General features: G+C 37.2%; 1 protein-coding gene across 1 annotated transcript; it reads left to right on the top strand.

Annotated features, from left to right (window-relative positions):
- The first annotated feature begins 2,074 nt into the window (after positions 1-2,074).
- LOC139147143 (uncharacterized) lies at positions 2,075-11,784 on the top strand. The gene is made up of 9 exons (XM_070718052.1): positions 2,075-2,118; positions 3,170-3,272; positions 5,067-5,291; positions 5,756-5,971; positions 6,607-6,675; positions 7,020-7,028; positions 8,616-8,639; positions 8,971-9,213; positions 11,319-11,784. Exons 2-9 carry the CDS (start codon positions 3,218-3,220, stop codon positions 11,537-11,539), a joined length of 1,062 nt encoding a protein of 353 aa, XP_070574153.1. The 5' UTR covers positions 2,075-2,118; positions 3,170-3,217; the 3' UTR covers positions 11,540-11,784.
- Positions 11,785-15,567: the final 3,783 nt, after the last annotated feature.

The raw sequence follows: 15,567 nt of genomic DNA, 5'->3' as shown, positions 1-15,567 counted from the left end.
CAAGGTTTACCCCACTGGCAGCTGGCTGCCGGACATGTTTACAGCTAGCCGCCATCTTGAAATTATGCAAATTAGCATTTCATTTAAATAATATATGACAATATTTATGTTCTAGTTTGCCGTCAGCAATTGCTTGGTGATTAAACGAGAAAAAACAAAGTTACAGTATGTATAAAGCCATTTGAGGCTTCTTTCTAATACAAAGTGCAATAAGCTGGCGGCCATTTTGATTATGCTAATTTTCTCAAATTGCTCAATGCTGACAGAGGGCCAGTAATTATATTTCTTTTTGTGGTGGTCTTGACAAACGAAATCCACCAAGAAAAAAACTTAAGACCACAAAGCAAGGTTTACCCCACTGGCTGCCAGACTACAAAGCCACTACCCACAATTTATGAGAACACTATACGTATGGTTTTATAGACTCTGAGATACAGACCAGCTGTTAACGTAGAAATATACATTAAAACGAATTTTAAAACTAAATCGACGTTTATGTTTAACGTTTTACTGAAAATTTTTTCTTCAACACGGAAAGGAACTCAGTCAGCTTGGAAATGTTAGGTCAACATGTAACACACCTTGATCTCCTGTGTTGTTGTATTTTCATAAATTGTGGGTCACTGATTGAAAGTTTGATTCAACAAAAACTGAGGACTAATATGAAAGGCATTCACTTGACACATCCTCACTTAATTTGTTTTCTTAATTACTATTTTGCCAGTCTGTAGTTTTACATTTTACGTAGCGAATATGACAACAGCTACGATTTGTCCAACGAAAGCAAACAACATATGGAACACACTTAATACAAAATTGGGATAACATGTTATATCTATCTAGTATAACAATGCATCCATCCAATTTGAGATGTGAGTATTTGTTCGACGCACTGTGTGTATAAAGAACTTATGCTCCCTGTAAATGTACCTGATATAAGCCATTATAACAGCAGCAACTTTAAGAAAGAGGATTATTTATAGCACTGTAACTTACATATTGATCAATGAAAGTTTTTTACAAAACAGTTGATCAATTGAGAACATGTTGACATGTATCATCAATTACACGATAGTTAATAACTCTCGCGAATTAAGATTTAGAACTGGTGGAGAATGGTTCAGAAAGGATGCTTCGATTTTATAGTACGGCAACGTGGATAAGTCTACACATATTGACCGGCCAAACATGGTAGAAAGCAGCCACAATGTTCAGTCTAGTCAATTTTAGTATCGATGTTGTTTGACTCAGATACTATTGTCAGAAATCCCTTGATCACTCTGTCTTTCATTACGTTGAACAGATTGAAGTTCAAAATGTTTCTTCAACCTTCAAACTGACAAAGATCTGGCAAAGAATCGCAATACTAATATCGAATATTCAATACAAACAATCGCCTTATCCATCGGCAATCTTTACCCTCCTGTTCCCTAGGCAAGGTTTTTGAAATCCACCTTGAATATAAATTATATCAGGAAACAAATAATCCTGCAAAGAAAGTTTCTACAAACATTGCAACGGTTGATTTCGGTGGGTGTAATTGTGTGCAGTGCAGTCTATTTACACAGAGGTTCAGGGTATCTGTAAATCATTAGAGTGGAAATAGATGTTGCCAGCATGGCAATGTTTATTCCTGGCCACTATTTGTTGCTATGTACTATTTTGGTAAAAAGTCATATAGTAGGTCGTTCATCAAATTTACGGTTCAAGTGCGCATTCGCTGAAAAGTATGTGTTTTTTAAAAACACTTCAGAACATCGCTGCATGCAGAAAATCCTTAGCTGAAAATATTAACGAATTGAGGTAGAACCTTTTCACGATTTCTCTGGCAGTGCAGAATCTCAGTTCCTTATCTTACAGTTGAATATATGTTATGCAAATTATGTTTGATTGACATTCACACTTCACTTCGCTACACTACAATACGCCATACGAATAAATTACAGTTGGTTGACCTGAATTTTATAGCATGCTTTGCATATATATCCGTTGTGTATGCAAATCAGGTCGTAAAGACTTAAGGAAAATTTATACCTAAATTGTGAATATAAATTCTATCAAATTCAAACTTTGACAGAACAGCAGTCCGTAGTCAGAGCGATAACTTCTCTCGGCAAGGTAAGTGTCCTTAACCAGAATGTTTTAATTTTTAAGAAAGCCTACCTAGGGTGTGTTGCTTTTTACATGCTATTTCATTTATCTTGCGGTAAAGTCTTTAGCATGAAGCGTATGAATGACAATCAATTCTTGTAAACATATACCAACTACACGTTTGAAAATTAAAAATTGAAGACGAAATATCAATGTGCTAAATTATAAAGATTTTCGGCCATCTGAAAGAAATTAAATCTAAATTATACTACATTCATGCATTTCCTATATCTTTGCCTTAAATAGGATTAGTCGGTCAGAATCCTTCCCTAGTTTAAATGCTCCTCTTTCTCAAAAAGATAAAACATGGCCCATTCGTACATCATATAGATTCTGTAAAAGACTTTTAAGCTAAGATACGAATGGTCTGATAAAATTAATTTTCTTCGAACCTACGATTCATCGATTTTTCGGAAGACTGTTGTGTTTTGTATGACCTCAAGATAATCAATTTCCCCCAATTGTTCACAGGGGCGTGGTTCGGTCTCTGTTGATTGTGCGATAAGAGTTTTTTTTTTACATTCTTCGCTCGCCAATCAATTTTTGTACCCGCATCCGTATGGCAACTTGCAGCCAGAGAGAGAGAGAGAGAGAGAGAGAGAGAGAGAGAGAGAGAGAGAGAGAGAGAGAGAGAGAGAGAGAGAGAGAGAGAGAGAGAGAGAGAGAGAGAGAGACAGAGAGAGACAGACAGACAGAGAGAGAGAGAGACAGACAGACAGACAGACAGACAGACAGACAGACAGAGATCGGTGCTCATGTCTACTTTATCAGGGATAGGCAATGTGTGTGGCCTTGGAAAGAGGATGTAAAATTTGAAAACAATAAGCATTACAATTCTTACTTTATGAAGAAGATATTTAAAAGACTCGAAAACCAAAAGAAATTGGATCGTGACAACTTTGCAAGTGGCTTTAGGACTCTTTAAGTATCCAGCAAGCTATGAGACTGATAAAGTTATTTTTATGTTCACATTTTTTTCATTAAGTTGCTTTACGCAAGGTCTGAATTGTAATTCCAGGTCTGGAAAAAGGTGGAAAACAACTTAGTGTCTGAAGAGCAGAGGACAATGAAAGTTTTAATATTTATCGTAATCGCAGCATTTCATTTAGCTGAATCATCAGGTATGTTGGTCATATTCTATTTTCAATGAATTGATCTATTCATTTGAATTTTGCCATCTCTAGACTGACATTGTCCAACCAGTGTGGCCGCTCGAACGCAATATTAATGCATGGAGGTTGTTGAGGTTTGAGCGCCGTCCCATGACTAAATGTTTTATCATGACCATCGTCAAGTGAACCAATCATCCATCAATCCATCCATCAGTCGGTCGGTCGGTCCATCCGTCAGTAGGTCGGTCCATCCATCCATCCATCCGCCCGTCCGTCCGTCCGTCCGTCCGTCCATCCATCCATCCATCCATACATACATACACAAACACATACATACATACATACATACATACATGCATGCATGCATACATACATACATGCATACATACATACATACATACATACATACATACATACATACATACATACATACATACATACATACATACATACATACATACATACATACATACATGGTGCACAATTGTTATCTCTCGGTGTGTGCACTTATACATGTGCACAATATACGTGTAGATTTCTAACATCCGGAGATGTGATGTGCATTATAGATTTATATTACCGAATTTGTCCGACGTTTGCGAACATATAGTCCTTCCGCCAAAAACCTAGCGCCTTCGATGTGGCAACGTTTGCTGTTTTGAGCGATTATCATGCAAAGTGGCATGTCCACGCACATATTTTGTTAATTTTTCAAATCAAGATGAAATTGACGTTTTAAATCATTGCAAACAAGTATATAAACAACAAATTGTTAGTACTATTATATCATCACGGTTTCCATTGTAAACCTGATCAATGTTTCGGGCTTCATTGTGTCTGTTGTCCAGCACTTTATGGTTTATCATTTCCTTTTTTCAGTTCTTGGTAGAATCTGTGTATAAAGACTTTACATTTTGTTCTAGCGTTTCTCTGCCCTTTTCATCTTTCTACTTTGATATACACTTCGAACAAGAGCTAAACTATCATGGGGATATTGTATGAGGAAGAAATTATTACTTGTGTTTGCTGAAACGTCATATTTCACAGATAAAACATGCAATAACCATATTCGTACAAATGTATGATCCGATTTAAGGGAGTATATGCACCTCTTAAATGTAAGACTTAAAGTTTTGCTTAAACTTTCCTCGAGGAATCTTTCACTTATCCTCTTTTAAAATCACGAATAAAAATTGGGGGTCACAGTGCAAGTTTCTGTACTAGAAAAAAGAAATCACCCAAGATTTACCGATATTTAAAATTCAAAATGGCCTCCATCCCCTTGTTAGGTCTATGCAAAAAAATAAAAATTTCGATTTTCGAAAAACTAAAGCAGTTAAGTTTTTTTAGGCAGTTTTATGAACCCTAACAACAAGTGGTAGATCAGAGAAGAGTTCTAATAGTTTGGGATTCCAAATATCTGTCCAAAACACGCATCATACCTTAATAAACGATATGCCATAGGTAAATTTGTATATTTCTTTCATCCTTGATTGTTATGTTACAATTTGAGAAATTGTTCAAACGTATTTTATGTCTTTAATTTCTGAATTATATATCTGTACAAAGCAATCATCATCATCATCATCATCATCATCATCATCATCATCATCATCATCATAGTCATCATCATCATCATTATCATCATTATCATCATTATCATCATCATCATCATCATCATCATCATCATCATCATCATAATCATCATCATGTTCATCATCACACAAATCTCATGACGTGGTTAACGAAATTATTTTATCGACACTCTGTAACATTATGACGTCTTGTGTCCATTCCGCTCAGGACCAAATGTGGCTCTTAATAAGAAGGTGTCAGGCATAAATTTATCGTCTGGTACCGAACACACATATCGTTATCTTGATGATGGTGATTCCAATACATGTGCCGACTCAGGTGTCAAGGTCGAGAGCCCAGGCTTTATGATCGACTTGGGCGAGCCTTTTCTCGTGTCGTCAGTGAACCTGATTTTCCCAGACAACTGTGATAATACTGTATCACAAAGGGGCTGTGAGTATCTTTGACTGATATCACACTCAGAAACACAAGCACGAATACACATTTTTCCATTAATAATATTGAAAGAACGTAAACAAAGGCAGTTTCACAACCAACTAGCTAAATGCGTTATCATATCGTACATGTTTGACGCTACAAATGTAACAAGACATACATAACTAACATAGCGAAGTGTAAAGTCTCTCACAGCCTAAATACTGTCAGGCATAAGTCAAACACTTTAATTTCCATGTAAGCTGTATGCAAATGAAGTTTGTATACATTTTTCCATTTCATGATGAATTGAAAGAAGTGGCAATATCTCATATTCAGTTATTTCTGTGTTCGAATATTGTTAGCTGTTCATTTGTTATGACTTTATCCTCAAAATCTGCCCAGTGACAGTATGATGCCAATATATACTGATGATATTATAATATCAAAATGACATGCTTCTTCTCATTCATAATTACCAGGTGGATACAAAGATATTGAAATACATGTTGGTGATTCGCCGAACCATTTCGCAAACCAAGAGTGTGCCTCTTTTGACATCAGAGACCCGCCAAAAACCATGGCACTGGACTGTCATAATATACCTACCGTCGGGCGATACGTATCAGTTGTTAAGTTAACCCCTAACTACATTCGAGCTATCTACCTGTGCGAATTGGAAGTGTATGGTGAACCAGGTATATATGATCTATCTTAAGCTTAATTAATGAATGAATTATTGATACACGAAAAAAGGTAGGCGCTTTCCATTCAGCGTCACACGACAAACTTTTCAAATATTTTTTTGAGGAATCTTGTGTTTCTCTCGTTTGAAGATGTATAGCCTTGTATTGACCACAACTGCATCGGCCAGAACGCAGTTCATTCTCATCAAAGGAAGAACACCACGTGCATCACGGCTGAAGCTTCAAACTTGTTGGATTTATAGTCCATTATTGGACCAATTCTGAAATAGATTTGCTTGAATATGATTGTTCATAAAGTTAATTGTTCTGGCATTTATGTTATTTGGTTCCGTAAATGCACACATTCACAATGGCGTAAAACTAACAAAAAATTCATGACATCACGTGATGACATGAATAGTTAGGTACTTTTCGTTATATATGCGTGGAAGCATATATATAATATTGTTATAATCTGTTTCTAGGTGACGAAACACCTAGAAACAGAATGGTATGTCCAAACCATATAAATCAGCGCCGGCGGATATTCATGCTTTAAAGAAAGAGAAGAAGAGGAAGACGAAAAAGCAGATCATGATGATGATGATGATGATGATGATGAATTTTCATTTCTGTACTTCTTACAGTGATACCACCAACTGAAGCACCACCAACCGAAGCACCACCAACTGAAGCACCACCAACCGAAGCACCAGGTTTGTGTTGATAATCGACAAGATGTAGTGAATATTGATCTAGTCATTTCGTGATATAATTCGGCCCAGTTTGCCGTTCTTGCCATTCTCTTCATATGATATGCGGCACCTATGGTTTCTTCGCATTATTAAAGGCGTTGAAATTTATACAGATATTTTCTGGTATCTGAAAACTAAAAGGACAGCTGTATATTCGTTTATACAGCTAGTTTAAGACATTTATACGAAATTTTCTATTTACGTGTAGCATAGACCATATGCAAGATACCTTCTGAAGTATGTCAAACTAACATGTTTGCATGTCCTTTTTGTTCTTTTTTTCTGATCTACACTGGCAACACCAGGAATTCAAAGTGAGTGGAGAAACTGCACACAGAGCAACTCTAATATTATGATCAAGAAAACTCCTTAAATAGCACAAAGTTATCCTCTTAAAGTATCGCAAACTTGATATAAGTATCGACGTCTATTTCTTCAGTGCCTTTTCAAAAACAAGTAGCGTTTGTTCATATGGTTCGATACAGACATCTCTCAACGGATCTCATAATTCTCATTTATAAGATATTTGTTCGAGTAATCTGTTCTGGTCATTTATTTTCAATAACAAATGTTAAACTCTGTGATAAATGTAATAGTAATACAATGATGCAGACTCAACTGTGCAGACGTAATATATTCTTGTAGCTAAATACTTTGTACTGCACCGGAGAATTATTTCTCTACCCGGAGCTTTCGACAACTATTCAGGCGTCTTTATCAATGTTGTTGATTAGCACCACTGCGCATGCGTGATCTTAAAATATTATCCAAGATTCGAGGAAGTTGATACCGTCCGCCATCCCGATTACACGTTGGTTTATGTGTTCTTATGTATATCGCTTCCTTAATACCTCTCTTGAACCAATCCGGCTCCGGATCCAAGATTTTCACATTTTCTACCATGAATTATGACCCGGGGAATCATTGTGAATATGTTTAGAAACCTCTGAAGTGACGCAGCTTGGACGCCGATGTTCTTTCACTCGGGCTTGCAGGGATCGTTCTGTTTCTCCGATATAGTCCATTTTGCATTCATTATCTCCACAACCTCACATCGGATGTGATAAATAGGACCACGTACGTCTTTCGATGGTGTGGGATCCTTCGGGCATACCAGTAGTTGTCTGATTGTGTTAAAGGGCGTAGCGCGTAACTGCACACCATATGTTCTGAAAGTGTGCTGCAATATTTCTGTGAGGTTTTTGATATATGGAGCCGTTACATACACTTTCTTTTGATTTCTATTCCTCTGTACTGAGTTAGTGTGGGCCTTCTTTCTGGTACGGGTTACCTGCTTAATTGCCCAGGATGGATAACCACAGTGATGAAGGGCATTGTTGATGTGGGTTTTCTCCTCCAACCTGTCATTGGGATCGCTGCAGATGAGATCTGCTCGGTGATGGAGGGTTCTGACTACCCCAATTTTATGAACCAGAGGGTGATTTGAGGTGAAATGTAAATATTGGTCAGTGTGTGTTGATTTCCTAAATACCTTGGTTTTTATCTGGCCATCTGGGCGTCTGATCGTCTAAACATCCAAGGACGCTAATATTTTAAGAACACGCATGCGCAGTGGTGCTAATCAACACCATTGATAAAGACGGCTGGATAGTTGTCGAAAGCTCTGGATAGAGAAATAATTCTCCGGCGCAGTACAAAGTATTTAGCTATAAGAATGTAATAGTCATAATTAAAATGTGGTACTTAGAGTTTCTTGTAGAGATTATTCATATTTTATTGGTTGCAGCGTGAAACTTTTACTATCGAAAGTCGGTGATTTCTGATTAATCAATTTAAAATTACGTCTACAGCAACGTTAGGCGTTGAAACTAAAGCTGAACCATTGTTACAAGCGTAATTACGATTCGACACTAATTTCATCTTATTATTTTTACAAATAGCAACACATATTCCTACTCAACCGCGTAAGTATTATATACTTATTGTTGTTGTTTTTATATCTATGTGATATTCCCGAAAGAGAAAATGCATGCTATATTTTCATACAAGATTTCAATGTTATTTGTATCATAGGATGGCATCGGTCTGCATAAATGCCACTCTACTCTCGATGTTTATTAATCGATGCGAATGTCAAACACAAAAGAAGACACAGAAATTAGGCGGAAGAATACTCGAAACACTTAAAACTAGTGAAACAGAAACAAACCCCGAAACTATAATTTTATTCTTTTTGTTGAATTTACAAGATGAGCTATTGTAGTAATAAATATATCAATATCCTATCAACATTAGCTTGCGAATATCCGGTACCAATTGCTGATGTTGCACGAGGTAAACCCGCGACCCAAAGCTCGGACAAGCCAAGGAAAGATGGTGGTGCTGAAAAGGCAGTTGATGGAAACAGGAATGGTGACTTGAAAAAAGGCAATTCCTGTACATGGAGTGATAGGGAATACCAACCATGGTGGATGGTTGATTTGCTGGAATCCAAAAATGTATATGAGGTCAGGATCTACAATAGGGAAGACTGCTGCAGTAAGTATTACCATATACTACATACTTGTAAAGTATAATTTAATAACTTGCAGCTTTTTTTATTGACTGATCATTGAACAAATAATAAATCATTCTGAATATTATCAGTCATAATTTTTTATTAATCTTTATGGGGCTTCTATGTATGGGATCATACATATGGAGGTCACAGGTTGGCCATATTGGCTCTCGCTCAAATAGTCAAATTCTTCAAAATCAAATGGAAGGAAGAAAGAGTACTGTGCCCAAGTAAGCAACGAGGTGAAATAAATCGCTCATAAAAGTGGTCTGTGAATCGAAGGAAGAAACGGACATCATAATTTTAAAAAATTACCGCGAGATACTTGACTTGGATCTTATTATTAAGTGTTACTTGTGCCTTTGTGGTATCAGAAAGAGGTGCATTGGAACCGCATCGAGCAAGTCACCGAATCCAGTCTCTGAGCGGACGCAGCATAAATAACACTAGGATAGGATAGGATAGGATAAATAATTTATATAGCGCCTAGTATCCATCAGCAATGTTCACTGGCGCTTTACACTAGGTCACAGGTAAGCTCTCTTGAAGAAATGAGTCTTAAGCAGAGATCTGAAGGTGCGAATGTCCGGGGCTGATCGAAGAGGGGCTGGCAGTTTGTTCCATAGAATTGATGAGGAATAGGAGAAGGATCTGTCTCCGTATGATTTTAACCGAGTTCGTGGAACTTTAAGTGTGGTTTGTAGACTTGATCGGAGAGATCTGCTAGGGGTGTTGACTTCAATGAGTTCAGCCAGGTATGAAGGAGCGAGTCCATGTATTGATTTATATGTGAGAAGTAGGATTTTGAACTGAATTCTGTAAGACACGGGGAGCCAGTGAAGTTCCTTCAGGATTGGTGTAATGTGATCCCTTTTCCTTGTTTTTGTGATGAGACGGGCAGCCGAGTTTTGTGCTCTTTGTAGTAATCTGATGTATGAGTCCGGTAAACCGTAGAGTAGTGAGTTGCTGTAGTCTAGCTTGGCAGAAAGAGTTGAATACATGAGAGTCAGACAAGTCTGTTGAGAGAGATATTTCCTGATGAATCCAATACGGCGGATAAGTAGATAGATGCTCTGACAGGTCTGAATTATGTGTTTCTTGGAATCGTGGCTACTGTCAAAAGTGTGATTATTATTATGATTAACGGCACAATGCAAGGAAGAGGTTGATGGCGCAAATGCAGCGACCTTATTCATCGGTAGTTTAAAATAACAATATAATATGAGGTATATTTAAACCCATTCAATTTCGGTAATTTTGCTTGTTTACATCGATTGTTGCCGTGTGAATAGATGTTTTAGAAGGAGAACTAGAGCTTTTACAAACACTTATAGAACTTCAACGTACCACATATTGCTACAATTATAAAATTCGGAATACTATTACTATATCTAGACCCGAATTATCCTCATTCCTCAAAGCCCTTTGTGTTAGTATTTTGATGTCGGTAACATGGTATCCTACGGTGACAGTGGCAGCCATTTTGTTTTGATCCCACATTTACTTAGGGGAAACTCCAAATCGACGACGTTAAATGTGTACATATCTTTGTTTTGCTATCAAATAATTGGCTGATATTTAATGTCATCGGATAGCGATATGAGCATGGCTCCATAATTGTTTACAATGTCATACGATACTCCTCTATGGTAGTTCCCTGTCTTGCATGAAGTACATACGTTTGGTTGACAACACACTTCAGACGGAGGTATTGATAAATGAGTTTCGACTGTTGGCTTGGAAGCAGTTGCCTTACAATATCAACCATGGTCATTCTTATTTGGCAAACTGTTACCTAAGGCACAGTCATTGTAACAGACAACAAATTAGAAAGTTGAGGTATGTTCGGCCTGGTTGTATCGACTACTGATGTGATCATGTGTCCGCATTCGAATTTCATTACTGCTGTTTTTGCTAAAGAGAGGTCCAGTTATATCTAACTCGACATTGATATACATTTTAGTACGAGTTGGTGAAGATAGAGCTGCATTTTGCGCCACCAGATTTTATATAATTCAACCCTGCGTCATTTACTTATTGTGGTGCACCAAATTAAATATGCATGATCTATTATGGTAACTTTTAGGTCACCGCATCAAGAACGCTCAGATCCGTGTTGGTGACAGCGCAAATTTCGAAGACAACCCCATATGCGGTATAATGATTCTGGGGAAAATGTCCAGAGAGAAACCGATCGTTATCAGATGTGGATGTGAGACTCCAATGCGAGGAAGATACGTCAGTCTTCAGCTGATTGATAAGGAGCAGATGCTGACTATCTGCGAATTTGAGGTCATGGCTGGTTGAATAGGCACGATAATTAGCATATAATAGCATATGATTAGCATATACTGATGAACAATGATCTCTTGCAGAGGGCTTTGTTTAACTTTTAATCCATTTATTCTTCTGACTGACAACTATGTTGGAAATATCGCAATATACGATGATTAAAATTGAACGCTCGATATAATAAGATAATTATAACTGGCTGTATTTTCTTTCACTCTATATGTTAAATCATTGAAATAAATATGAGCATCAAAAAATCATATCATGAGTGATTATTTTCCTACGACTTAAAAGCAACTTAAAGATCTTTTTCTATGACTGTGTCCTTGCCCTGATTAATTCCGTAACTAAACAATAAGAAACTCGTTAAATAAGCAACCTTTAACATTTCAAATTTGTAATGTTATGATGATAAAGATAATGCGCAGAGGCAGAGTGAATGTTTATCTAATGCTTTAAACAGACTCAATTTTGTGTAACTCTCCACGACCTTTGAACTTAGAACTGATGAAATGCCAAAAAAGGGAATACTTAATAAAGAGGGTTGTACACGGTTAAGACTTTGATTTTTGAAGTTTCCTTATGAGAGTATCCAGCTTGCACTTCGCAATGACAGCGTTGTCACTTCCTGTCGTCTGACTGCAACAGCCATGAGCGAGTTGGCATACGACGTATATCTTCATCAACATTGCTTTGTCGTGAGCGATGAATTTTCTTTTTGCGATGTCGCTCTATTAGAGCAGACGGGTTTACACAATATTTTGGTCCCGGATTTCGGTACAAAGCACAACAAAGGTACGAGTCTCTGAGGCGCGTGTGATGTGATGTGAAGCGAGGCGCAATTTTGCAAAACTTTTATAAGTGGCATCTGAGTCATGTCTTGGGTTTTTAATATTTTATTTTGGATAGGTCACCGTGCTCAATACTCACTTGGCAACATATAGCTAGGAATTCACTGTTTTTTAATCTCTCATTATCTTCATTTAGGGTGCTCTTCAGCTGATGCCATTGACTCAGCCAAAATTGGATAAACCAAGTCGGCTTACACTAACAAATAAAAAAGTCGGCCGGTGCATTGATAAACGGATCTATTTAAGAACTTGCCCTAGGAATATGGCTCTATAGTCTCGCTTTCAAGACCTCGTTCGCTTCGCTGACCATTATAACATCAAAATAAAGTGCGCAGCTGACGGTACGGACAGACGTACAAATGTGAGTCCCGAGGTTTTCTTGAGTCTCGCCTATCACGAAACTAGTAATACATCTCACTAATAATACCGTGCAGAGTCCCACATTTGGTCTCTTGTGTTATATCGGCACCTGTCCTTTATGTCAGCCACATGGCATTGTTTTCATTCTGTCTATCCTCATTTTGAAGTTTAAATTAATCGGAAACATGCCAAAACAGCGGACATCGGAGAAGTCTGATGAAGGGTATCTCCAGAATGCGGTGAATGTTCTGGTATGGGATCGGTAGAAATGTGTCGGCGCATATGTAGCTTATCCACGCCGTCAACTACGTCGTCAGCAGAAGAACTTACATTGGGACGATGACGATGACGAAATAACATATTTTGATGATAAACTTTATTTCTTACATTGGTGCAGGAAAGCAAAACCTGGTACATGTGGATGAAAAAACTGATGTACACAGGGTTGACAACAAATTATATTTCAATCCCTGCATACCAGGCACTATTGTATTAAATGTGGTTAAACCAATTTGTTGAAGATATTGGCAGCTCAATGGACACATTTGTCATAAACTTTACACATTACCATGGCTGACTGAGATTTCTTCACCTTACAACTCCTTGACCGAACAAAAAATCAGAAAATCAGAGAAGCTGAAATGGATAAATTTTAGCATACGTGCAGATGCATACATAGATACATAAACACATAGATAAATAGATGCATACATTTATAGATACGTATACCTAGTTTTTACGTGGATGCAAATATAAATACTGAAGTATTTATCCTTCTCTATAATCATGTATCGCAGTGACCAATCAACACATTTTCAATCGTTTGAACTGCTGTAGAATAGATTGATTTTAAGTCAGAGGGCTAGTATAGTGTAATGTACAGTCATGTATAGACGAAACTCCAATGATGACGTATTGGAGGAGCCACAGGCGAGTCCAATATTTACTCACAAAAATATAGAATTTTTTAAACTTTAGTTCTCTATAACAAGCAACAGCAGATGTATTACAATAAGGGATATCATAAACTGGACCCCCTGACTTCCAGCAAGTCACTACATAAAGCTATACTGGTTGACTCTTCGTTACAATAAATTTATGGGCAATCGAAAATATGTCGTCGCGATCGAGAAAAATGTAATAGTAAAGTATTACGCAGTTTTACATTTTTATGACCTAGGACAACTTGTGGTAGTCGTCCGAGTTTTGACAAACTCTGACCAATTGTTTCACACGATCAAGTCTTGATCGCTTCACAGTCATGGAACATGCTGTGATCAGAATCTGATAAATTCCACCTAACTCGTCAAATCTTCGATAAATTCTTTCCCATTTTGTTAGAAAAAGCTCATCAACATCATCAGTTGTTAAAAACCCCTGTGCGAAGGGCACAGTAACCGTTTACTTGCTTGATGGCGATTTGCATGATGGGTAATGAATTTCAGGCTATCAATATAGACTGGTCTCCTTCCCCATTTCTAGCGGTGGCTGCGCTGCTCACGTAAAAAGGGACCCTATTAACGTGAGCAGCGCAGCCAGTGGTAGAAATCGGGCAGGGGACCAGACCAGCGATGACTTAAGAGCCATTGCACAGTCCTTTGTCTTGTCGCTTCAATAGGCCATTGAACTTTGCATTGATATCAAGGTATATTGATAAGGATTCAGTTTGCAAAACGCAATTATAGTTGTTCATAAAAATGCTAGAGGATATTATTATCATGTACTGTATATAAATACTAGTCTTGGAAATTCAAAGGAGTTGGTCTTTCTGGAGAATACCTCTTGTATCGTAACTGTACCAACTATTTTCAGCAACAATAACACGTTCTGTTTAATTGTTCGGCGATAAATATGTGAGTTAGCCGTGTTACTTAATTCTCCCAATTTCTTTGTTCGATTGTTTGCGAAATATTCGCTTAATAATAGTCAATAATGATAACGCAATAAAACAACGACAGGAAAACCAATATAGTGATATATTTGACGTCATTTCAATATGGAAAAAAATTACTTTTTCAAATGATTTTTATTCGTCATAGACCGGGTTTATTTACTCCAATAACCATTTTTAATTTTAATGTGTGCCCTTTTGCCCCGGATGTTTCAAGATTATATTGCGCCACTGTAAATGTAAATGCGTAGCACCCAATAAAAGTGGGATTTTAGAAGCCTCTAGTTGTTACAGCTTGTAAAAAATATGGACATCTGCTTTTAACATATCAAAATTGTCGTATTTTGTTCTGCAATGAATTAATGGTTTTGTGTGCACGAAAAAGGGTGAGGGAAAAAAAAAGAACGCTCAATGTCTTCGACTTTACATCAGCTCGGCTCACCATCTTAACCAAAACTGAAAAGCAGTCGACGAATCGCTCTATTATAGAACAGTTCTGAATACTTTATGGATGGAAATTTTGTAAAATAAAATGTTCAGATTAACCAGCTTACACATTCGAAGACCTGATTGACACACCTGTGACAGACATGTGTTAGAACATGTTTATTATCATTTTACGACTTGTTGTGAACGAATTTGCAACGCACTTTGCATACTTTCATGTATAAAACATTCGTCTAGAAATGAAAACACTCACCAGTGCTCAAAATTGAAACTGTACATGTCAAACTTCTGCCTTACCCTCATGTAAGGAAACTTCATATCAATACTTCTCGACATCAAGAATAAACTAAGGAATCACCGAACCTAATTTGGTACTGGAGAAACAAATTATCCAATATTTACTGACAAATGAAATACAAAATGGCCGCCGTGATCCTGTGTTAATTCCGTAGGGAAATTAAATTTTCGATGTTTCACAGAAATTGCTGATGAAA

Source organism: Ptychodera flava, chromosome 2 (genome assembly GCF_041260155.1).
Source record: "Ptychodera flava strain L36383 chromosome 2, AS_Pfla_20210202, whole genome shotgun sequence".
NCBI lineage: Eukaryota > Metazoa > Hemichordata > Enteropneusta > Ptychoderidae > Ptychodera > Ptychodera flava.
Note: the sequence above shows the minus strand (reverse complement) of the source record. Positions and strands in the feature narration are given on the sequence as shown.